The sequence below is a fragment of the Limanda limanda genome, chromosome 13 (assembly GCF_963576545.1).
Source record: "Limanda limanda chromosome 13, fLimLim1.1, whole genome shotgun sequence".
NCBI lineage: Eukaryota > Metazoa > Chordata > Actinopteri > Pleuronectiformes > Pleuronectidae > Limanda > Limanda limanda.
The window spans coordinates 22,189,000-22,213,673 of NC_083648.1; the positions used below are offsets into that span (position 1 = coordinate 22,189,000).

Consider the following 24,674-nt stretch of genomic DNA (forward strand, 5'->3'; position numbering starts at 1 on the left):
AATACACGGTTGTATCATACGGTGGCCCTGAGAGCTCAACGCACAGCAACTTAAGAAAACACATGCACACAAACAGATTACAGAAATGCGCAGCAAATACAGAAATATGCAGCAAATACAGAAATGTGCAGCAAATACAGAAATGACAGCAAATATAGAAATGTGCAGCAAATACAGAAACACGCAGCAAATAGAGAAAACGACATCGGAAGTGTTTACAGAGGACAGCTAAAAGTGATGGACACTGCTGCAACGGGAGACACAAAAACGTCCAATACATCATACAAATTCGGTTCCGCACTCTATGGGGGAGACGCACAGTGAGATCTGAGCACGGAAGATGGTCATTGTTATTTGAAATATCAAGAAATGAACTGATTTGATTGTACACATGTTGGACTTAACTTTGGAAAATCTCCAAATCTATACAGTAAATATGTTTAATATTCAGTATGAACGTAGTCAGAGAGGTCCTGACCACAGGCATATCAGTCTCTCTCTGGAATTATTGAGCAAAGTGTTTTTACAGTACTTTGAAATATCCATGATTTGATTGTACACATGTTGGACTTTACTTTGAAAAATCTCCAAATCTATACAGTAAATATGTTTGATATTCAGTATGTAGGTAGTCAGAGAGGTCCTGACCACAGGCATATCAGTCTCTCTCTGGAATTATTGAGCAAAGTGTTTTTACAGTACTTATACTTACAGAAATATCCAGAACCTACTTGAAGCTAAAAATGTGTGACTTTTATTTTGTAAAATCTCTAAATTGATACACTCAAAATGCTATTCATAAAAATTACACCATGAGACGATATATCCTTCTTGTTTTACTATAAACCAGTCCATTTCATTTTCAATTATGCATTTTGTATATGCTCCATGTCAACAGTTTATTTTGAAAAAACTCTTTGGATGCATTTAACATAAATGTCAGTATATGCGCGCAGTAGATTATCTGTGTCAGCTGATTTGACCACAGAGACGCGAGTGTCGGCTGGCTTGACCGCAGTTGCAGGAGCTCGGTTCAGTTCAGTCTTTATTATTCGGTCAGAAATTTGGCCTGCAGCAAAACGAGACTGTGTCCAGGGATTTTTGTATTTTCAGTACTAGCACTGTGCAGGCTGTTAACAAAATAGGAACTTTCTTATTTTGTGTGCCTAGATCTTGTTTCCCTTTGCTGAGTTATCATGAGGGGCATTGTGTATCATTCCTGCTGCTGATGAAAGGTCCATGTTTAGTGATATTTACAGAGTTTTTTAGTGCTTACACTGTGGTCTATTAGTGTTCAGAGGTAGACACAAGAGGCACTTGTTTATTCTGCTTTGTTGGTTCGTTGTCCCCAGAAGTTCAGATGCACTAGTCAAATACTATTTGAATCTCAGCATCTGGGGTTCCAAATTTGTGAAATTTTACATTATATGTATATTGTTGTTAGAATTTTTCAGTCAGTTGAAATTAAGCTTGAAGAGAACAATTTTGGGTTGTTTTGTGGCTGTAGAGGCCTACTATAAATATAACAGCGTTTTTTGGTACTTGTACTTTTACTTTTGATACCTAAGTACATTTCAACACTAGATACTCTTGATACTTAAGAATATTTAAAATTAGCTACTTTAAAACTTCTACTCAAGTCATTTTCTGACAGGTGACTTTTACTTTTACCGGAGTCCCTTTCAGGTAAGATATCTGTACTTTTACTCAAGTATGGCTTTCAAGTACTTTATACACCACTGCCTTTGTCACACAGACAGTTTTATAGGATCGGCTAATATTTTGTATCAACACATCCATGAACATATTTTACTTGATCCTCCCGTTGACCCTTAAATAAAGAATGATTTTACCATGTGGTCTCGGAGCAGATTAATGCACTCGGATCTTTCAGTCAAAGTTTCGGTTACACGAAGAAATAATTTGTCAGTTGAAAATAACGTTGTTTGTTTTACACAGAAAAACTAAAGTCTCTTCAGGAGGAAACGTCATTGTCAGTATAAACGGGAGGAAAAACATGATTCCTGTTTCTAGAGAACTTGAATAAATGTGTTTTTTTACTAGGAAATAAATAAGTGGATAATCTGGTGCAGAGCAACAAATTAGAACATGACTGTTTACATCTGAAGACCTACGACAGGCATGTTCAAATCTGCTCCGATGAACCGTATAGCCGATAAATATCAAGAATATTATACTCTGCTGTCAATATTTGTTTTCATCTGAATAGTTTTAATTTTATCAGTTTATTTGATTCATTTTCAAGAATACATATTTTTTTTAACACCTGATAATGTGATCTGTATTTTTGTCAGTATTATCTTTGCTCAATACGAATATCATTAAATACAACATAATTACAATACTCCTCTTTTCTCATATTGTGGGTTAAACATGGTTTTATTGCAGTGCCAGGTTTTTTGAACCCGTTAATTTGGACGGAGACGTGTCTTATTTATGTTTCTCTTCATGTGAACAGATCATTTCTGTGTTGATGAATTTAATCGACTCTTGATAGTCGTTTTACCCCTGTGGGTTAAGAACAGAGGACTTATCCCCTTATTTAAGTCTATGAGACAAACTGAAATGTGAATTAGGACAAGGTTAACATTTGGTTGATTGATTACTGAAAACGGGATCATTGTCCACTTTTTAAATTCATTTGACTTTTTTCTAAAAATCCTCAATCATATTGAGTATATTGCACAGGCTGGGGTGTGAGGTTTGACCATGTCCTGGATGTAGTAGACCCGATCCGTTCACAGCACGGTACCAAGTACTAGTGTTTTGAAACTGATGCTGGCAGCCACTGGTAGCCAGTGAAGGGAGCGGAGGAGTGTGAGTGAACTCAGGTTAAAGACCAATGGAGCTGCTGGTTTTTGGATGAGCTGCAGAGGTCGGATGGCAGCAGCAGGTAGACCTGCCAGGAGGGAGGGGCAGTAGTCTTGGTGTGAACCTGGACCAGAGCCTGGACCAGAACCTGGACCAGAGCCTGGACCAGAACCTGGACCAGAGCCTGGACCAGAACCTGCCTTCTCACTCAGAAGGGGACCTATTCTCCCAATGTCGTGCAGCATATATCTACAGGTCTATTAGTGTTCTTAGGGCGACACAAGAGGCACATGTTTCTTCTGTTGAATGTGTTGTTGCAGTGATGTTGGCAGTGAGGTAGAGTCGAGTTCAAGACATTAGAATAAACTAATATGTGGAACAGAAACTATGTCATGAGTTTTACTTCCTCTAGAGCAGGGGTGTCCAAAATTTTTGTCCCATGGGCCACATACAGAAAAAAATACCAAGGACTGGGCCACTCGCGCCGCCACGCCCCCCCTGGAGTGGACTGTTGACAGTCGCGTCTCTCAGGGCGGGGGGGCGTGGCGGCGTGGCGTGGTGGCGTTCTGAGGAACAGCTAGCAAGTCAGCAAAGCAATTCACCGCCAGACAACTAGGTGGAGTAACGTTTTTTGACGAAGACAACCTTAGAGACACCTTCTTTGTGTGTGGCAGTCTTTGTCGACCTTTTATTACTTTTTCTGGAGGACAAATTTGTCCCTGATCTTTCTACACAGTTTCGTACACTCGTTTTACCTGCAAACCGACGTCAGCCGAGATCTCCTTCCAGGAATTGCAGGTCATCTGCATGTCCTTGTATTTAGTCAGTGACGGGTTGTAAAAGTGGTCATACTTTCAGATCTCTTCTGCCAAGTGCTCTTCTATTTGGTCCATATCCGTTCTTCTAAATCTTCCTTGGTTTCTGCCGGTATTATGGGGCATGAAACCGGAAATATGACTCTGGAAAGGATGTAGTTAGCGGACCAATCACAGCCTTGCGGGCTGCGTGAGGCTTGCGTAGCTTTGTCGTATAGTTACAAAAATTGGTGAATGCAAGCAAGCACGAAAGAAGGGGCACGCAAGCACGCAAGGGCTCTTGCGTGCCCCTTCTTGCGTGTCTCTGAAAACGCAGAAGCATGCAAAGGCCTCTCCCCTGTCGAAGCAGCCTGGCCCCATAAAGCAAAACAAAGTGCTTTAAGTAAGTGCCATTTGAGCGCTACTAAATTTGAGTATCAAAAAAAAATTATATTTTTAGACATTGATGCGGGCCAATTAAAAATGGATGGCGGGCCGCAGTTGGCCCGCGGGCCGTAGTTTGGACACCCCTGCTCTAGAGAGTCAAGTTTGACTGCTTCTCGGCCGACACAAGAGGCACTTGTTTATTGTGTTGAGCATGTTGTTGCAGTGATGTTTGCAGCACCCAGGTTCTCAGGGAGGGGGGTGGGGGGTGGTGGGGTGGGGGGGTTAAGATGAGACGTCACAGAGTCGTGTGCAGATAAAAGAAGTGAAGGAGAAACAGCAGTTTATCTGTTTCCTCTGAAGTAGAAGACATCTCTTCAGTTTGACTCACAGGTGAGGGGAGACAGGTGAGGGGAGACAGGTGAGTTATCTCATTGGTTGACTGTGTTTTGGTTTTATTTTCAGATAAGTCCAGTTTCAGCAGAAATCTCTTCGTCATGGAAGTTTCCTGGAAGCTGGTGAAAGTCAGGCAGCATCTGATGCATCAAAGAGACCAGAAGGTAAAACAATATACAAACACTAACCAGAGAGGGGAGTTAACGAAGTACAAATACTTCGTTCCTGTACTTAAGTATATTTGTACTTTACTTGAGTATTTATTTCCCTGACAACTTTTTACTTTTACTCGCTACATTTGAACAAAATTTTCTGTACTTTCTACTTCTTATATTTTCAAAACTGACTCGTTACTTGAGCAGGAGGTTGGAGCAACGCGGGCTTTACGCACGGTGCACCTCTCTCTCGCTCACTAGCGGAGGTAGGTTGGGCTGCCTTGGTGGACCAGGGTCGAGCAGGTTGTACCGGTAATGATCCCTCCGCAGGTTAACCTTCAGAAACCTTGTTAAGAGTTTTACTTCCTCTAGAGAGTCAAGTTTGATTGTCTTCTCGGCGTCCGCCAGGTTATACCGTGGTCTATTAGTGTTCAGATGCACTAGTCTATTACTATTTGCTTGTTCCATGCATGTTTTATATGCGTGCTTCATCTATGTTTCATGTGTGTTTCAGGCATGTTTTATAAACGTGTGTAATACATGTTGTCATACTCCACTCAGGGAACATGTTATCTTCTGTTGTGTTGTTGTAGAGAGGTTTGTGAGCTGTGGCTTTGGGGACAAACTATGTGGATCTTTATCTTGATAAGCTCCACCTCTGTTTACTGTGACCACACCTACATGACTCAAGAGGTCAAAGTATTGAAAACATCTGTTTTCTGTTCCAGCTGTTTCAAGTCGGCCTCATCCTCCTCTTGGCTCCAGCATTGATCAGCTGCCATGTCGCAGAATATCCGGCTGACTGCAGCCAGATCAATAAAATCAGAGATCAACAACAGAGCGGCACCTACTCAATCTACCCTGCAGGAGAGAACCTCAGAGTCGAAGTACGTCCACTTGTGTTTTCATTATTGGACAGAAACATGTTCACCTCTCATATGTAGAATAATAATTGAAGCAACATGTCACCGATACTGATCAACAGCACCCCCTGCACCCACATGAGAGGATTGATCCGCTTCAGAATTCTTCATGTTTAACAGTTTCCTAGTGAATCTTGGAGATAAACTCTGGTTTTTTATTACTTCTGAGTCTTTTGAACTGATTTCAGTTCAGCTTCACTCTTCAACTGCAGCTGATTGTGACAGGTTGTGACTCTCAGTCAGTTCTTCTCACAGGAGATGGAACCCACTTACCAGAGTTACAGAGAACAGACACTCAGGGAGTGAAGGAGGAAACTTTTTCTTGTTCACACAGACATATCAGACTCACTTTCATCAAGCTGCTGCTTTCAGGAGGAAACGTTCTCTGGGCTTCTATTGGTCAGAGTCACCTAGCGTGTTGAAAGTGAAAAAGACGTGAGTGAAACATTTGAGTTGATCACATGTATTGATGTGTTGCAGGTGTACTGTCAGATGAGTCCAGACCAACCAGCCTGGACAGTGAGTATTTTTACTGACTTTCAATAAGCGTCAAATCAGTCAGACTCATATTCCACTGTTTACCTGCTCAGGTGATTCAGACCAGGATGGATGGAACCGTCAACTTCTACCGGCCCTGGACTCAGTACAAGGTCGGCTTTGGCTCGGTGCGGGGAGAACACTGGCTCGGTGAGAAATGGAACCACAGGAACAGCTGAGAACCTTACTGTTAATACACAACCCCCTTAAACTCTGTGTGTGTGTGTGTGTGTGTGTGTGTGTGTGTGTGTGTGTGTGTGTGTGTGTGTGTGTGTGTGTGTGTGGTCACAGGTCTGGACAACCTCAACTATCTGACCTCAGGACCCACGAAGTTTGAGTTACAGGTGGACATGGAGGACTTTGAGGGAAATAAAGCGTCTGCGCATTACGGGTTGTTCTCCGTCGACTCCGAGTGTAACGGATACAATTTGACTGTGTCTGGATTCACAAATAAAGGAGCAGGTAAGTGTGTGAGTGTGTGTGTGTGTGTGTGTGTGTGTGAGACACTTTTATCATTAATCTTCTTTCATTCTGGAAAATAAAAATGTTTTTCAGTTTTGTTTTGTCAAAAGAAAACTATTTAAAATCTTTTCCATGGACACTCCTCCTGAGAGACTGCATCGAACCGACAGACAGAGACAGACAGAGACATACAGAGACAGACAGAGACAGATAGAGACATGTTTCCTTCAGACAAATTCCTCGTTTATTACAGATATTTTTTGTCTATGACACAGTGTTTTCTCTATGTATTCTCTGTGTCTCTACAGGAGACTCCATGAGCTCACACAGTGGCCTGAAGTTCTCCACCTTTGACAGAGACCAGGACACGTGGCCTGATAACTGTGCCTCAACCTTCATGGGAGGTTTCTGGTACGGCAGTTGTCACCAAGCAAACCCTAATGGGGTTTATCGCTGGGGGAAGGAGAAGACTCCCTTTGCTGTTGGAGTTATATGGTACACTTGGAAAAACACCCATGACTACTCTGTGAAATCCATCGTCATGAAGGTCCGTCCTGTGCAGCCCAAGTAACTTTCCAGGAGAAGCATCAGACCACATGTTGATCTGTCTCAACATCTGACGCCTTCATCAGTCACAGTCAAATTAAATCACATGTTTGAACCCTGATGTTAATCATAGCCTGTTGCATGTCCATAATAAACGTGACGCAAAAAATCTGATGTGACCTGATGTCTTTGTCTCATGTGTCTTTTCATTTGTTTCATATGTCGTCATATGTCTCATTCATGTGTCTTCTTATCAATCAATCAATCAATCAAATTTGATTGGTATAGCCCATATTCACAAATAATAATTTGTCTCATACGGCTTTAACACGGTGTGACATCCTCTGCCCTTAACCCTCAACAAGAGTAAGGAAAAACTACTGAAAAAACTTTTAAACAGGGTAAAAATAATGTAGAAACCTCAGAGAGAGCCACGTGTGAGGGATCCCTCTCCCAGGACGGACAGAAGTGCAATAGATGTCAAGTGTAGAGGAGAACATCATCAAGATAAAGGTTTTAGCAGCTTTGATAAGGGTAAACATTTTGAAGGATAACTGAAGGTCAATGAATTGATGGATTATTGTCAGTGCTGGTCAAGTATCTCTGGAGAATATGTCATGTGTCTTCATGTGTCTCATGTGTCTTCATATGTCACATTCATGTGTCTTCAAGTGTTTCATGTGTCTAATGGGGTCTCATTCTCTCTTCATGTGTCTTCATGTGTCCCATATGTCTCATGTGTCTTCATGTGTCTCATGTGTCTCATGTGTCTGGTCTCTGCACATCATGTGGAGGAGCGTTTCGACATATTTCAAAACACTTCTTTTTATCTTCTGTCTTTCCAAATTGTGACCTTGATTTTTTTTTGCTTTTTAATTCTTCCTCTTTGTCGAGGAGTTTCTCTCTTAAAAGTTACATTTTTTTCGACACTGAATGACCCGTTATGAGGAAATGCAAAGTCTCTGGGCCATATTGGAAGAAATTAATATTTTCTTCCCGTCCTCACTCTTGCAACCATATAGCCCACCATTTGGACTTTCTGGGTTCTGAAGCCCCTGACTTCCCTTGTTAACCATCCTAATCAATAAAACCCTTTAAATGTATTATTTCTTATGTTTGATTTGGTATGTGAGAAATCACCTCTACAGTTATGAAAAATCTGAATTTCGACATCTCACCAGATATAAAATGACCAAAGAGAGGTCTTTGGATCCCTATGAAGAATGTCCGGAACCCGGTTGTTTCGCCATTCTCTTCTCTTCACTGTTGGAGGTAGAGGCGGAAGATTTTCTCTCCCGGGTGATCAGCCACCGAAAAGTTCTCGGGTCCAGACGATCTTTCAAGGGATCCTGTTTGTGACGCCGGGTTTGTGATGGGAAATTCATCTTGAGATTTAAAATAATGAAATTCTCACACTGGCGTTGCCTTTGAGTCTTTTTAATAGTGCTCAAAGTGGAACTGCCCCAAAGTTCACAAAAAACCAGAACTTTTACAAAGAGGCGTTTTATAAAAAAATAATATAAAAAAAACCCACGACATCATCATCTGTGTCTATCTGCTGTGTTCGTCCGCTGTGGCAGTTGGAAGAAAACATCACCGAATAAGGGCATACACCTTATCAAGATCATAGCAGTGAGACACTGCCAAATAAGGGTTCCATCCTGTCAGGTAGACAGTATCACAGCAGTGAGACACTGGTCAGTGGAATTTTCCACGACCTTCGGACATTTGTCAGTGGAATTCTCGTTAAATTTGTACTTTGATTCTCTAGAATTCAAATTCACTCGATTCATATTACAAATTGTACAAACTCATATGTCCAAAAATTATTGCCTGAGAACTAATTAGTCCCTTTCTGTCAGTGTGAAAAAAAAATGCTACAGCTAATCTGGATCAACACCAAAATGTACTGGTTTCTTTACTGACTCATAATGTGTCTTCCATCAAGTTTCAGGGTAATACATCTAGTAATCTTTTCGAAATTCAGCTTTATAAGAAACTAACATGACACATTGCACCCCCCCCCCCCCTCCACACAAACACACAATTTCGTGGAAATTGTTTCAGCAGTGTTTCTGTAATCATACTAACAGGCAGACACATCCATTTATTTAAGGGGTATTTTTAAGTGCTTCAATCTTTTCCAACCATTTCAGCTGTATCCAAGAGCAGAAAAAAATAAAACCTCCTTTGCAGAGGTAAAAACAGGAAAACAGTTCAAATGATTACAATTCCCAGTGACACCTCACAGCAACATCTAATGCTTTGCACTTGTGTGTGTGTCTCATGTGTCCTCCTGGGCTGTTGTCATTGTCTGTCTTGTCATTCCTTGTTGCAGTTGTGATTTAAACGTCTTGGCATTGTACACCCAAACAGTGTCTATGCCCTCTCCTGCAGTATGTTCAGGGACCCAGGTAGGGAAGGGGAAGCGGCAGGCCACCACCTTGGCTGAGCTCGGCAACTCCCTTGCTAGCTTCAGCTCCAGCTGGTCCATCTGCAAAGACAGACAGAGACAAAAGGGATATCAAGTACTATACTGACATTCTTTAAAACTTACATGGCAAGATTAAACATACATAAACAACAACAAACACCTTACAGGAACTACAAGGTAACTAGGAGCACTTCATATTAAAACAGTTTATATGAGCTAGAAGAATTTTGTTGTGAAATAGATTGGCACACATGGCATAAATTATATTCTAACAAAAAAATCAATTAGAAGAACTCACCATTTGAGGGACTCCAAAAATGACAACATTGGAGTACTGAGCAAAACTGACCTGGCAAAGAAATAATGGGAATGAAATAGATGTTAAATGTGACACCAACTCCCAGGGTATAAATATTTTGATTTCCATAAAACTGAGAGGCATGTGATCTCTGGAATACTATACTACATGATTTACTGTACTATACTACTACTGACCTTCCACAAGTCAGATATATGGAAGGAGGTGGAGGAGTGGACTCCCTCCCTCCAGGCCTTGTAGCGGGAATACCACACCAGCCAGGGGTTCAGCTCAAAGCCTGATGCCTGAAAGCCATGCTTGGCTGCTGCTATCACCTGCAAGGACAAAGAGAAATGTAATGTATCAGCAAAAATATGTTAACAGCAACAGGAGCAACATCTGGATGGTCCCTTTGAGTTTTTTGTTACTGAAGTTTGAATTTGTGTAACTTTGAATGAATCTGACATGGATTATGTGAAAACAGCCAAACACAAGAAAAGGGAAGTGAATTTTCAACTAGTGGTAGGAGGAATGAGAGATGAGACGTTCTGCAGGTACTTTTGACTTAAGAGCTGCAGGATTCAGATCTGACATTACTCAACTATTGTTGTTATTACTGTTTACTGGAGTTGCTATCATTATTAACATCATTACATGTGTAAATATTAGTCTCATTATTTACCTTAGAACAACCAGTCTGACGGAGCTTAAATATGGTTACATAACAAGTTTACACAACTGTTACTGGGCTTTTCTCTACGCTCACCCCAACCGGTCGAGGCAGATACTCCCCCACATCAAGTCTGGTTCTGCTTCAGATTTTCTCTCCACAGTCACTGAAGTGTTTTCTCGTGGGATGTGTTGGGTTTCTCTATAGTATTGTCAGGTCTCAACTTTATAGTAATGTAAAATGCCTTGAGATCATCTTTGTTGGGATTTAGTGCTATATATAATTCATATTTATTTTATTAGACCCTCTGAGAACTTGTCCTGTCCTCTATGTGATACTATAATCAGTATATTTGAAATACATATGGCAGACACACTTCTTTAACGCTGCTTCTCCCAATCTATATTTTAATGTCTCTACACCCACGTGGATAAGACAACACAGCCAGGGTTCATACACACTTTGACCAGTGGATTTCTATGACTTTTCCATGACTTTTCAATAACTTTAAACCAAATTTCCATGACCAAACATTTTGTGAAATCCCGGTGTATACATGAAAAAGTGACAATTTAGTATTTCAGCTTACAATGATAATTCCAAAGTATACAGTATACCTTAAATGACACAAATGAATGAGACAATAGTTTGATTGAGGTCTTTGTCTGTTGTAACCCATGGCATGTACTTTTCCATTTGTAGCCAAGCATGGTTAAATCTACACTTGCCGCCTGCTTCTCCACCGAAATTTTCAATTAGTATGAGAGTGTATACCTGCTTATATTTTTAGCGTATTTCTTTTAAAAGCATATGAATTATTTAAAACTCAGCGTAAATGAACGATATGAAAATATGAATATAACAAATTTCCATGACTTCTCCAAAACTTTTGGGATTTGATTTTTTAAAGCACTTTTCCAGGCCTGGAAGTAAACATTTTACAATTCCATGACTTTTCCAGGTTTTGCATGACCATAGGAACCCTGCACAGCACTTACTATCCGTCCATCTCCGCTCCCTATGTCCACCAGAGAGCCTGACCTGACCCGCAGCGCCTGCAGGACGTTCTCCACCTGGGCTGTGGTCGCTGGGACGAACGGGAGGCAGATCCTCCTCAGGGCCGGGGCCACGAACGGAGCTGCCCCCGCGTACAGGGCGACCAGCGACCCTCCCAGTACCCCCGTGACGACGAGACCCAGGCGGCTTCTGCCCCTGCCTTCTCCCCCGGCTTCACTCGCACCGGGACCCGCCGGCGGTGAGTCCACAAAGAGCTCCTGTTGGGACATGGCGCCGTTCTTCACGATCAAAACGACACACTATTCAAACGAACTGCAGCCGCTCATCGTGCTCGGATGAAGTTCGCTAGGTGACAGTTCACACATCATAACAAACAACGCTGAATGTCCCGATGTCCTTCCATTGGTTTACCGAGAGAGGACTTGTGCAACGCTGTTAGAAGACCGAGTGGATGACAGAGATTAGCCAACAATAGTTCCGCTCTTCCCTCTTGTCCAATTCGGTAAGGGAAGTCAAACGGAAAGTTAACCTAACCTTAATCATACATGCCTAACCCTCACCTAAATGTAACCTTATTGACATTATTGGGACTTGATTTTCAAACCCATAACGTTTGAAACATATTAAGGTCCCCACAACTTGAGCAACACCTGGATCACACACACACACATGCATGCATTAAATAAAATTGCAGAGTTAAGGGGAAAGAAAAACAATATTTAATGACATAAATAAATAGAGAATCCACATAAATAAAACAGGGATGGGGACAATGAGTGACAAAACTGACACACATCAATACAAATCAGAAAATACTCCAAACAAACACAGAATGTATAATTAAATAATGAAACCATTCACACAGCAACAGAAAAGTTCCCCTGTCATTTAAAGGGACTCTTACCTTTGTTGCATTTGAGAATTACAGCACATTCGAATCATCCCGCCATCCTCCAATGCCCCATCCCCTCGTTCCCATCCGCGGTGTTTTTTCTTTTGTTTTTCCCCCTGGGAGCGGCTGTTTCAGTACGCCGTGGACCACTTTGGTCTGCCATCGTCAGTCGCTACGGGCGATACGGTCGCTATTCGCTACTGTCTGCCGTGGAATCAAAACAAACCCTATAGTTGAGGACGCGCCTTGATGACGCGGTCCCGAATGTGCGACAAGAAGCAGACGGGCTTCCTGTCTGTTTCCAAACAGCAAACAGACAGGTCTGTCGGCCAATAAGGTCCTTCGGTCCGAAGAATTTTATTGGTTGAAGTTTTCACTAAATATTACGAGAGTGAAATAATTGTTTGCTTTAACTCCTGGTGGGTCTGTCTTGCATTTTAGAGTGTCATTACCTTATTAATACCAATTTAACCTTATCCACAAAAAGTGTAAAAATGCAACAAAGGTAAGAGTCCCTTTAATAAAATTAAGCTTGATTCCTTTCAAGCCCTCTGGGTAAACATGAACAAATATCTGTGTGTGCTGACTGATCTTTTTCTATTATATGCTGTCTAGATGCATTTTTAAAAATTATTTGTAAATGTAAAGAGTAGATTATATCTAACATTTGTGAATAACAGAATAATTACCTCCAGGCTGATAGGAAACTGCAATGCATCATTCATTCACAAAATGGTTTTGAATATGATGCAGACATAAACATTTTTCTAACCAGAGATGAAACTTCAAACTAAACAAGGAACAGAAAAAGAAAACACTGTGATAGAAATAGAATGGGAGGAGAATTTCTCAGTGCGTGCGCACATCAAACGCTTTCAACATGTAGGTTGCTCCTACATTCTTTGGCTGAAGGGTATTTTCACTGAAGAAGGTGTGTTTCACAGTCTGCTGAATTCCTGTTTCATACAATGTAATAATTACATAAACTGAACATCTGTTATCTGTAAAGGTCGACATTCGTTTGAACAAATAAACTGAAACCAAAATTTTAAAGGGAGATTAAAAGTCAGGGTTTTTAACCACAAAAAAAAGGAAGGTGATCATCTCTTACTTATTTATCAGTTCATCCCTGTTATTTAACCCTTTCATCAATCTAAGTGCCGTTCTATTTGTGTAGTGATTATTCTTTTCCATTTTCTTTATATCCATGTTGCATTACATTCAAAAGTCATTAGACAGTGTACGGTGGACAGTGTGATCCAGCCCTGACATGCCATGGTGGGTGTGATGATGGTGCATGTGGTGCTGGCTGGTGGTGGGACCATCATCCATCATCAACTCATCCTCCTCCTCCGGTCGGTACCTGTCTCCCCCGTCCTGAGAGTAACTATGCTTCATCACTAGGATGCTGCGTTGACCTGAAGGGGTGGTGTGGTGGGAGAGGCGTGGCGACTGTTGGCTTGGCATCACTGGCGGCAATGGCGGCACATGAGCCCCCCCGTCACCGGCAATGTTACCATCCCTCATGCTTAGGTTGGTGCGGCTTCCATGTACACTGCCGTGCACGCTCCCCTGCTGGGAGCCACAATGGTGGTCGCGAATACATTTGCTTGATGAGCGGCGGAGCTTGTGGAACTTCTCAAAGTCCTCGGCCAGGGCAGCGTCGGTCAGGTCGCCGGATGGGTCACGGCGCAGAGTACAGAGCTCGTAGTGTGGAGGCTCGAAACCGGGATGGAGGAGTGCGGGGTCAAAGTCGTCCCTGAGGATAAGAAGAGGAATGAAGCGTATGCACATATGCCAACACAAACAATATAGATTCAGTAAATTCTCAGTCAAGAATTAAGATCAACAAAAAGGTTGACAATATAAGTGTTTCTCCAAAGGCTTTTAAACCCAAAATATACTGTGGATGTCCAGTACTTAATCAGACAATGACACAAACAGAGGATTTATTGAATCCAGCAAACTGTCCATTGAATCAGAATCCTTCCTAATCCCTTAGAAATCATTTCACTATGAGAACATCAATACAATGTCCCCACTCATTTTGTCTCTCACTGTGAGGGAGAACTGTATTTCAATATTTAAATGAACTGCCCTCTTATTCATGTTGCATCTATCCACACAATAAACTAGTTACACTGGCAACACAAGGTTGAGGTCATGCCCCTATCAAATAAGACTTTTGCATTGGAAATAACTGGAGCTGCTATACTGATTTTCTGCCACTAGGGGGAAGTAACATGAGTTACCAACACAACACAGACACACTATCGCCTAATAAATTTGATAAGGTAATCGTGTTAGCTGCCTATTTTCAATTCCAGCAGACACGAAGCAACATAAGCATTCCTTCTGAGTTTTATTTTCAGGCCCCTTGTCAAATCTTTGTCTAATATGGGTTCTCTTTCTCGCTCTTTGTGGATCTCCACCAACCCAAAATTCAGACATTATGACTTTCAATGTACATTATTTGCTGTCTTGTGTGATTGTGAGTCTTGTAGTCGTTGTGAGATCATAGTACAGGACTGACTGACATCAGTGAGTTTCCCTACATATGCCATCTTGTTGTGCCTTCTTTCCTAACAATCTCAACTGTCAAAATGATTTGTGTATACCAGCAGGTGATTTGCATGTTGGGTACTTTAGCATCTGTGGGTATTTGCAAGAAATGCTGTAAGCATGACATTTCAAAGTGACGTTTAAAGATCTCACCTGCGTATAATGTATTTCTTTCGAGGCTGTTTGATCTGGATGATGCAAGAGATGATGAGCAAGATGACAACCAGACCACAGGTCACTGTAATAATGGCGATGTTAGTGTTATCCAGCGTGTCCAGGATGCTGGCTTTCCTCTGCTCTGGTTAGAGAGATACATCGAAAAAAAGAAGGTTTTAGGCTCATCCACAGGAACAGGATGTGTTGCAAATACATGCTATAGAAAGAGACGTGTTTCTCAGCCTGTGTGGCCAACGTACCTTTACAGTGATTTTCATCCCAGGGGTAAACACAGTTCTGAATGCCATTGCAGACCAGTGTGTGGTTGATGCACATGTTGCTATGGCAAAAGAAAGTATCGCTTTCACACGGAGCTGTAAAACATTAGGAAGGTAATTTAGGTTAGATGTTGTATGTATACACTAAATCAATAATTGGGTGACTTGGGCACTCGACTGCTTCGTTCTAAACAGTACTTTTACTCCCATGGTCATTGCTGTTCATTGTTATAATAACAATTCCATGGCAAAATATTTTTAGTCATCAATTATCACCTTATAAAGTTGTTAATGGTCAATTTTGCATAGATACAAAGCAACATTAGCATTCATTCGAAGTTGTTTTTCTGGCCTCCTGACAAATGGAACGCCAATGTTCACTCTCCTTTTAACTTTATTTGGTCAGCTCCCAGGGTAAATATAAATAAACAAGAGAAGCAAACATAATGTCCTCCCTGCCTCTGGAGGTGCTATCTGGCTGTTGGTGTGACTTCCACCGGTCCTCGATAGACGAACCACATTTGCTACAGAGAGCGCTGCGACTCAAAAAAAAACAAACTGTAAATTGGATGCACTCACGCGAGTGGAAAGTTGTGAAGAGGATTCTGAATTTGCTTTTTCTGCTCCCCTCGTCTGCCCACAGCCTAACCACGCCCACGGAGGACACCAGCATGACATCGTTGGCCACCGTGGAGCAGAACTTATTCTTCAGGTGCTCGACCGAACTGCTACCGTCGTAGATGGCAACAAAGTTACGCTTGCATTCATTCGAGTTGTGCATCTCGTACTCCAGAAAGCGCAAGTAGATCTGGGGGGGAGAAGAACAATCAGGTTAAGCTGCTGTGAATGAGGAAGTTTTTGAAAGCATTTACACTTTACAGATCGGCTCAATCTTTCATGCTAAGATTTATAGTTTTTTCTAATGTTCATTATATGAATGTACCACCTATTTGTGCAAAACATCAAACTGCTGCATTCTCATCCAGTGGTGTTAACACACACCACAACTATCCCAGTTAAAACATGAGCACGTTAACACTTAGTATAAAATAAAATAAAACACATTACCACTTATTAATAAAGGTAAAATATTAATTTAGTTATAAAATAAATAAATATTTATATATTATTATAAAAGTCGAAATAAATGTTGATTAACAACATGTGATACAAATGTAGCATCAACCTACAATTCTCAAAAGGCAGATAAGTCCCTTGACCCATTTTCTTTATTAAATGTTAGTGAAAAAACATGATTCTTTTTTCATAAAAGCGTGAAGATTAATTTGTAAAACAAAGCCATCTGTTTTTATACTCTTTAGTGTCAAAGGTTGTAGTAGTATTCTGCGAGGACATCATTGTGTTTGGATGAAGATAAGTATGTGCTTCTGTAAACCAACTGAAACTTGAACTCATCTCATGGTCAAAAAAGAACAAATCACAACTGACAATTGCAATCTAAAAGCTGTGTGACAGATCCTGACCTTAGCTCTGGGGGGAGCCTTGATGTACCACCTGCAGTCCACAGCCTCCGTCTGCAGGACATTGGCGTCCCTCGCTATCTGTACCGACTCTATGACGCCATCTGGACCGCTCAGCTCAAAATTACAGTCTGTGGAGGATAATGTGTTAAAGTTATCAGTTTGGAAACTATAACATTTCACTGCTTGTAGGAAACAGTACAAAGAGTTTGGGTAATATTGTCCCTTCAGCAAAGACAGGAACACATAAAAACACATTCAATATAGGTAATCAGGTAGACCATTTATGAAAACTATGAAATTTGTCACATACATGACAATGACATAATATTAAACATAGAACACTCACATGGCAGAGCTGGCAGTGCTCCAAGCCCTTTGAACTCGGGATCTAAAAGTATAAAACAGTAATGAGACACATTTCATATAAGTATAACATATAAGTAACATTTACTAATAGTCTTTCCACAATTCGGAGGAAACATTTATAGTATACTGTATTTCAAAATATTTGGTCCCACAATAAAACAATTTAAAATGAAGTCTCTATATATACTGTTGAGACAACATGCATATCACTATTTATCAATGATAAAAGAGATGTGTTAAAATGTGTAACTGTAAATGATACCATCACTATTTCTAGATACCTGTGTGTGGCTTACACCTACGTGCATGTAGTACGAAGACATAATGTAATTTTACTTATCAAGCATATCTTCAAATTATATTGAACATACCTAATTATTATTATTAAAATAATCATTATTATTAATGTTGTTTTGTATTGTTATTATCATTTTATGTGTCTAAATCTGTTCTTGACCATTGTGTTCACAGATTGACACCAAATTCACTGTAAATAATTTTATCGCAGAAAGGGGGAGAAATAAAAACAGAATCTCTGACCTTGGATTATTGGGTTAAGTACAAAAACACACACACACAAAATAACAATATTTAAAGACATATTGCAAAGCAAAATAAAAACACAGCTGGTCCCTATTTACATAATCTACATTCCTTCTGCCCTCATTCAAACTCTCCTGAAGCCCGGCTGCTCTTCATCAAAAGGAAAAACCACGCATATGCACACACACACGCACACACACACACAAGCACACAAAAAAACACACGCATGCGCACACGTATATACACGCACAGCTTCAGAAAGGGAAAAAATATCTTGTACTAAACCTTTGTGCTGATGAATCTACTTGCTAGGTGGATTATAAATCCTGATAAATCAGCTTAGTTCAGGACAGATTAGGCTCCAGCAGAGATGACAATCTAGTGATAAAAATGTATTTTTTGTTTTCAAATTCTCCTGCAAGAGCCCAGACTGACATTTTGTAAATAGAAATTCTGGACATACCAAACACACAAAATACAGTATACAAGAAGGGAACATTTTAATTTCAAGGGAGGCAATGGGAAATGGAGCACAAAGGCTTTTTGAATAAAATATCTACGTAGTGAATCTTACATCTTAATAAGGTTTTTGTGAAGGGTGTAACGCGGCACATGTGGTCAGGTATGATGTAAGACGAACAGGTGCAGGACTCAACTGAGGCTTAAATCAACAAGGATTCTTATTAATCCTCTCGTTTCTTACCCGTTTCTCCTTCAGGCTCGGACAGATTATCAACATTCATCTTCTCTCTGTGAGTGTGCGTGTGTGTGATTGTTTTTGTTGCCTATTTAGGACCTTTGCCAGCATTAACACTGACCTTGTCAGGCACAGGGCAACTCACAGAGTAACATTTCTGAGGTTCTGATGATGGTTAGGGATAACATCGTGGTTAGGTTTAGGTAAGGGTTTGGCATGAAGTGGTTAGGGATAAGGTTGTGGTTGTCCAAAATGAATAGAAGTCAATACAAAGTTCAAAAATGGATAGCTGAGCAAACTGTGTTTGTATGAGTATGTGTGTGTGTGTGTGTGTGTGTGTGTGTGTGTGTGTGTGTGTGTGTGTGTGTGTGTGTGTGTGTGTGTGTGTGTGTGTGCGTGTGTGTGTGTGTGTGTGTGCGTGTGTGTGTGCGTGTGTTGCAATAATGCATTCCCATACAATCCCTTTAGCTGAGTGACAAGTTGTGTGTGATACTTTCCAAAAAAAAAGAAAACTGACATGCACCGACAAACTTGAGCCCTCCAGCAACTTAAACGCTTGGGTAAGGACTCACAAGAGTGGTGTGCAGTCTAAAGAATCCCTTCAAGAATAAAGATATAATCTAGAGAGGCTCAATCAAAAATAAAGAAGGAAAGAAAGATAGATATAAAGAAATAAAGAAAGATGGATGATGGATGGACGGATGGCTGGCTAGACAGAGGGACGTACTTTAATCTTTGCCTCTCGTCAGTGTAGGTGGCCTATAAAATCTGCTGTTAATAAAGCCTCTGCCTCGGACTCCCTTAAGCTGCTACTGCGGCTCAGCACTGACAAGCTGAATTCCCCTGAAAACAAGCTTTCATTAACTCTTGTGACTGAGGAAAGGAGTTTGGGTGTGCATGTGTGTGTGTGTGTATGTGTGTGTGTATGTGTGTGTGTGTGTGTGTGTGTGCATGTGTGCATGCGTTGGAAGAAATGCCTCCCTCCTCTTCCCTTGTCAGTTGCATCTGCTGTGCCTGCACTGCAAAAGGAAATGAGAGAACATTCCCAGCAGTTTGCAACCGGATCATTTTTAAAGTTTTGATATGCAACTTTTTGACATCACATGTGCAAACTAGATGAAATACATCACATGTTGTAAACTGTCCGATAGGGTTCCTCTGTGGCGCTGATACTTTACCATAGTGTGTCACTGGAAACGCAAGTGTCCAGTGTGGGGTGCAAAAGCTGTGTTATTGTGTGTTGTGGGTAAATGGGGCCAAAGACAGGAAGGGACAGACTGTGTAAAAGATGTAGCCGGTTTCCAAATGTGGGAGCCAACAATGTCAAACTCACAACAGGATAGTGGATTAGGAGAGAGTGCCAAGGAGAGGAGTACAAGGCTTAGAGATGTAGTAATACTCTAAACATCCGCAGCCCCAGCCAGACAGACCAGCAGCTGGTACAAGTGTATACGGAGCTGGGATGCAAAATTATGTGGGAAAAACTGCAGAAAACTGCGGTTTCCTTTCACCAGAACAAACCAACTAGAGAGACTCTTTTCCCTACATTTAGTTTTAGGATGTTGTTTAAGACCAACAAAGTCTGTGCAGGGGCAACGTTTATCTCCACAGAGCACTTTTTATCTACAACTCTTAATCTATCATCCTCATAACCCAACTGAAATAAACCACAATGACAGTTAATTCAATGTAAGGACAATTTAACAGTATGCCCTTTTTCAATAGGTTCAACTAAAACAATTACTTTTTTTGGCTTTATGATCCTTATATTCAGGTTTTTCATGAAAATGTTTTAGACAAATGTTGAATCATCTACATGGTCCTTTTGGCTGATGTAGCTTATGGCGCTGTTAAAAAGACTTTGTCTATATATGTGTATTTTATCCACTCTGTTTGCATGTTATGCATCCATCCTTCTATCCATCCATCTTTCTATCCACCCACACATATTACATGTATTGTATCCACTCTGTTTGCAGTTTATGCAAATATATGTATGTATTTTTCCTATACTACTAGGATTTTTCCATCAGCCAGTACAGGGCCAATTTATCTGCGATGTGCCGAGCCAAGCCAAGCTGTGATGAAATGAATTTCCACTACAGCCACATCTCTACAAATATGTTAATGTTTTCACATATCAATATTCTAAACTACAGTGACAAGAGGTTAATCAGGATGTTTTATATTCAGCGGCCGTTTGGTTTATTTTAATAAATATGTTGATCAATGCAGCATGGAAAAACTATCTTCATTCTCTTAACAGATTGAGCCTTCTTTTTGCCTTTTCCTTATAACTGATACAAAACTGATATGTTCAGAAAGTCAATTGTCTCTAGATTCTTTGACTTTAATCTCCCATCACTCACCTTGTGTGAAGTTATACCGGGCCGAAAAACCAATGGCCTCCAGTTCACCATCAGCCACAAACTTGATGTACAGGTACCTCCCACTGGATCGGACGTACGCAGGACTCTCCAGCCCACAGTAGCGACCAATGATGGGCGAGAAACCAAAGGGCCCATCGCGTACCTCGATGTGGTCGAACTTGCACTCCCAGGAAGGTTCAATGGAGTACTTCTCTTCGAAGAATAAGTCGATGATCTGTCGAGGAGATGCTGAGGGAGGAGGAGATATTGAAAACTGTTGAAGAGTGGATTGGAAAGTGAGTAAGGGCTAAAAAAAAACGAAAGAAAATCTCACCTTCTATTATGTAGACACATTCCCTCTCAGGTGGGTATTTCTCAGGGTAGTTGGGTGAGGTGAAACACCCTCCATCAGGCTCCTTTAACCAGGTGCCACACTTCCCAGCTGGGGTCACACCTGAGTTGTTCTTCACTTCAACAGATGAAAAGTCTCAAATGAAAGGTAGTAAGAAGGTTTTGAACACACATTATCAGTATCAGTCCACCAAGTTTCAATTTGTGAATATGTGACATTTGACCTACTGTTGCAGTTCCTGTTGTAAACATTTGGGCTGTTTGTAGTGATGCTGGCTGCAGTTTTCTTTCTTAAACTGTAAAAGTGACCTGCAGTAATTGGGCTGCGGCAGGTAAAGATCTGCTGCTGGACTCGGTCTACAGAACCCTGAGGCCAGTGAAGCTCGACTCAATACACAGAACCCCAAACTGGGAAATAGGTTGTCATAGCTGTTGGTGATCAACGCACCCACAACGCACTCACTTTATGAGTTCAAGCTCTGCTGCTACAGGGTTAATTCAAATGTATTAATATAGAATGTATCATATGTCCAAATTGCACCATATTCAAAAACTGTTCAACACCTCCTGGGGTCATAACAATACACATGGCAAATGTGAGGCTATTAAGATTTGCGAGAATGATAGTAGGTTATGTTAAGATGACATCAGGAGGATTTTAATTACACATGAATAAACATATATATGTATACACATAGACAGTCAAATTAAAGAGGTATAATTCAAGGCTAGAACTAGGACTGCAGCCAATTATGACTGGAAAATACTGTGTCATCTCAAGATTGAAAAAAAAACGTATCAGTTGATATCAATAATTATCACAATGCATGTCACAATATGATTCCTCTTAAGTTTATAGATATTTGCTCCTGAGTGAAGTTTGTTGTTTTAATCTCTTCTTTATGAACAGAGAATGATACAAAAATCATTATTGAACTCTTGTTATATTGTGATTGATACACATTTAATTGTAATAATTATTGATATTAATTTGATCCCCAGCCCTACAACTAATGTAAAGTGTCTAATCATTAGTTGCTAAAGTTGGCTTCAACCTTAACTGACTCAAGGTGAGGGATGAACAGTAGAACTTGTGATGTGATACCTTGTTCTTTTGTTTTGGTAGCTGTGGCACCGGACAGCTGCGTTGAGAGGAGGCTTGCTGCTAAAGCTGAGAGAAGACACATTAAAACATTAAATAACCATGATTCATTAAATAGTATTACTCGTATCTCGCATGTGGTAAATGTCAGGAGATTATCCGCAGTTCAGTGCATGTTTGAAAGCAGCTACACTTACTAACAAGTTCCTTATTTAATTGTTTAAGCTTTTCTGAAGTGCACAACGTGCTTCAACAAGGAAAGCGATGCAGCTAACAGTAAACAAGGAAACACTCAAATGTGCACCGTACTTTTACCCACCCTCGATTTAGAAACAATCAAATATAAATCCGCTACTGACTGTTTCTACCAGGACGCACATCCTTAACACACCATGAGCTATGCAATTCGTTTAAGATTATTTGAACACAGATGCTATAAGTAAGTTAAGAAACATGTTTACAGGGAACTTACCGATGTGCAGCAGAAATTTTTGCACCATTTTTGTTTCCTGAGGATGAGCAGCTCCGTCTCACATATTTCCATTAATCCGTCTTTTTTTTTTACTTAAAATGTTCAGTCAGCTCGCGCGTCCCACGTTTATTGGGCAGACACGTGTTGTTCGGTCCATCAGTCCCTCATCCAGGCAAATACATCAAATCCGACAGCGACGAGTTGGACCCGTCCATCCCACTGTGTGTGTCTGTCTCCCCGGGAGTTCGGAGGATTACAGTCCGGTCCTCAGACCTTCGCAGTCTCTGCTCCACCTTCAGGCTGCACATTAATCCTCTCTCAAGATACAGACCAGACCTCATTCATACAGCTGCTCTGGGTGTGTGTTTGTGTGTGTGTGTGTGTGTCTACATCCCATAGTACCGTTGTCCCAGGTGCAGATTATGTTCGAAATTTTAATTTTTTATTAAATTGAAATTATTTCTAAATTTACAGTTAATAATATGATAGTAATAGTAAAATTAATATTATATTAAATTGAGAATTCTGTCTTATTCAGAGCTCCAAACTTAGCGAGTAAAAGACCTGCAAATGTAACATATCAAGTGGAAATGAAAAGGTAACAAATACACTGTAGATCCACCCACACAACATCAAAACACATTTAATAATATAGACCAGTGTTGGATCTACTCTATATTTTACAATAAGAGACGTTTGACCATCTAAGTAAAAAAAAATGTAATATCTGCAAATATTTCATTCATTCTTGTATTTATTTGAAAGGGACAGTGCTCATTAATCAACCCATAAAATATTGTTCCTTGTATAAGCAAATTTTCATCTGTATCTGTAAAATATCTTTCTATGGATAATACATATATACATATATATATCATAGTAACTGTACAAAAGACCCTTGAATAAAACACTGCTGTCGATGAAAACAGGAAAATGCAAACAATGCAACACTGAAATACAATATAAAGCCATAGATGTGAGATGAATCACAATAGATAATAACTACACACTCAAAAAACAGAGCTAGTTAATAAATAACAGAAAAATAATAATATAAAAAGGCTAAAATATACATTTAGAGGAATTGGCCATTTGCTGTAGGTCTCTGTTACAAGTACAGAAATGAATTTGATCCTACATTTTAAGGAAAACAAAAGGAAATGAATAACAGAAAATAACTTCTTGCAAAATTATTGTGTGCATGGGTACATTGATTAACCTCTATTTTTAACCAGGTAATCTATATTCTTTTGAAAGAAGAATTTCAGCCTCATTCAGACTGGATTTATTTCTCTGGAGGACGTGGGAAGATTTTAGCAACCCTTGCAGCGGTCAGTGTTTTTAATCTCATCTGCAAAGTGTATGAGGGTCATCTTTCTCCCACACTCCAGCAATAATTACCTGTTGTTCAGTAATCTCACAGCATGGTGCTCCTGTGATTTGAATCCCTTCCTATGGGATGTCTTTTAATTTAGAAGGCGATCTCTCAAGTCTAACCAATAAGAAGGGCAGCTTGTGTTTTTTTTTTTACCTTTTTCTGTAATCACTGCAGGGATGGGCACAGAAGTTTCCAGGGGCACTTGCTCACACATTGAGGGAACACTTACTTGTCACAGTATAACACCAAGTCAGTTAAACTTCAGGGATATTAATCTGTCCATTTAGTAGGCTGAACTGTTTCTGAATCAATTTCACCTGATTTGGTTCATATGAAAGTGACAAAAAGTGCAATGAAGAGGCAAAAGCAAGACAACCTCCAAAAAAATGAATGGTTTTACATGCGGTGGCCACAGACAATTGTTCAAGCCTTATCCTTCCTGACTGATTCTTCTCTTCTTTTGTGTTCTGCTAGTGCCAGTGCCAGCATTGGCAGCTCCGACCTTGGCTCAGACCAGATTCACTCTGAACACATGTGAAAGGCATGAAAGAGCCTGGAGTCATCGGGGTGACCGTC

General features: G+C 40.5%; 3 protein-coding genes across 3 annotated transcripts; 1 reads left to right on the forward strand and 2 right to left on the reverse strand.

Annotated features, from left to right (window-relative positions):
- Window positions 1–4,335: 4,335 nt before the first annotated feature.
- LOC133018074 (microfibril-associated glycoprotein 4-like) lies at window positions 4,336–7,213 on the forward strand. Its single transcript, XM_061084369.1, has 7 exons — window positions 4,336–4,403; window positions 4,476–4,570; window positions 5,290–5,448; window positions 5,965–6,003; window positions 6,075–6,171; window positions 6,313–6,483; window positions 6,792–7,213. The coding sequence occupies exons 2-7, from the start codon at window positions 4,508–4,510 to the stop codon at window positions 7,052–7,054; spliced, it is 792 nt and encodes a 263-aa protein (XP_060940352.1). The 5' UTR covers window positions 4,336–4,403; window positions 4,476–4,507; the 3' UTR covers window positions 7,055–7,213.
- A 1,874-nt stretch (window positions 7,214–9,087) lies between these two features.
- atpsckmt (fATP synthase c subunit lysine N-methyltransferase) lies at window positions 9,088–11,862 on the reverse strand. The gene is made up of 4 exons (XM_061084370.1): window positions 11,430–11,862; window positions 9,959–10,096; window positions 9,762–9,812; window positions 9,088–9,523 (listed from the first exon to the last, which is right to left on the reverse strand). The coding sequence occupies exons 1-4, from the start codon at window positions 11,715–11,717 to the stop codon at window positions 9,314–9,316; spliced, it is 687 nt and encodes a 228-aa protein (XP_060940353.1). The 5' UTR covers window positions 11,718–11,862; the 3' UTR covers window positions 9,088–9,313.
- A 1,699-nt stretch (window positions 11,863–13,561) lies between these two features.
- Window positions 13,562–22,748, reverse strand: LOC133017558 (neuropilin and tolloid-like protein 1). Its single transcript, XM_061083667.1, has 10 exons — window positions 22,721–22,748; window positions 22,252–22,317; window positions 21,130–21,264; window positions 20,796–21,044; window positions 17,131–17,208; window positions 16,821–16,948; window positions 15,916–16,144; window positions 15,319–15,432; window positions 15,056–15,200; window positions 13,562–14,099 (listed from the first exon to the last, which is right to left on the reverse strand). The coding sequence occupies exons 1-10, from the start codon at window positions 22,746–22,748 to the stop codon at window positions 13,562–13,564; spliced, it is 1,710 nt and encodes a 569-aa protein (XP_060939650.1).
- Between the last annotated feature and the right edge of the window lie 1,926 nt (window positions 22,749–24,674).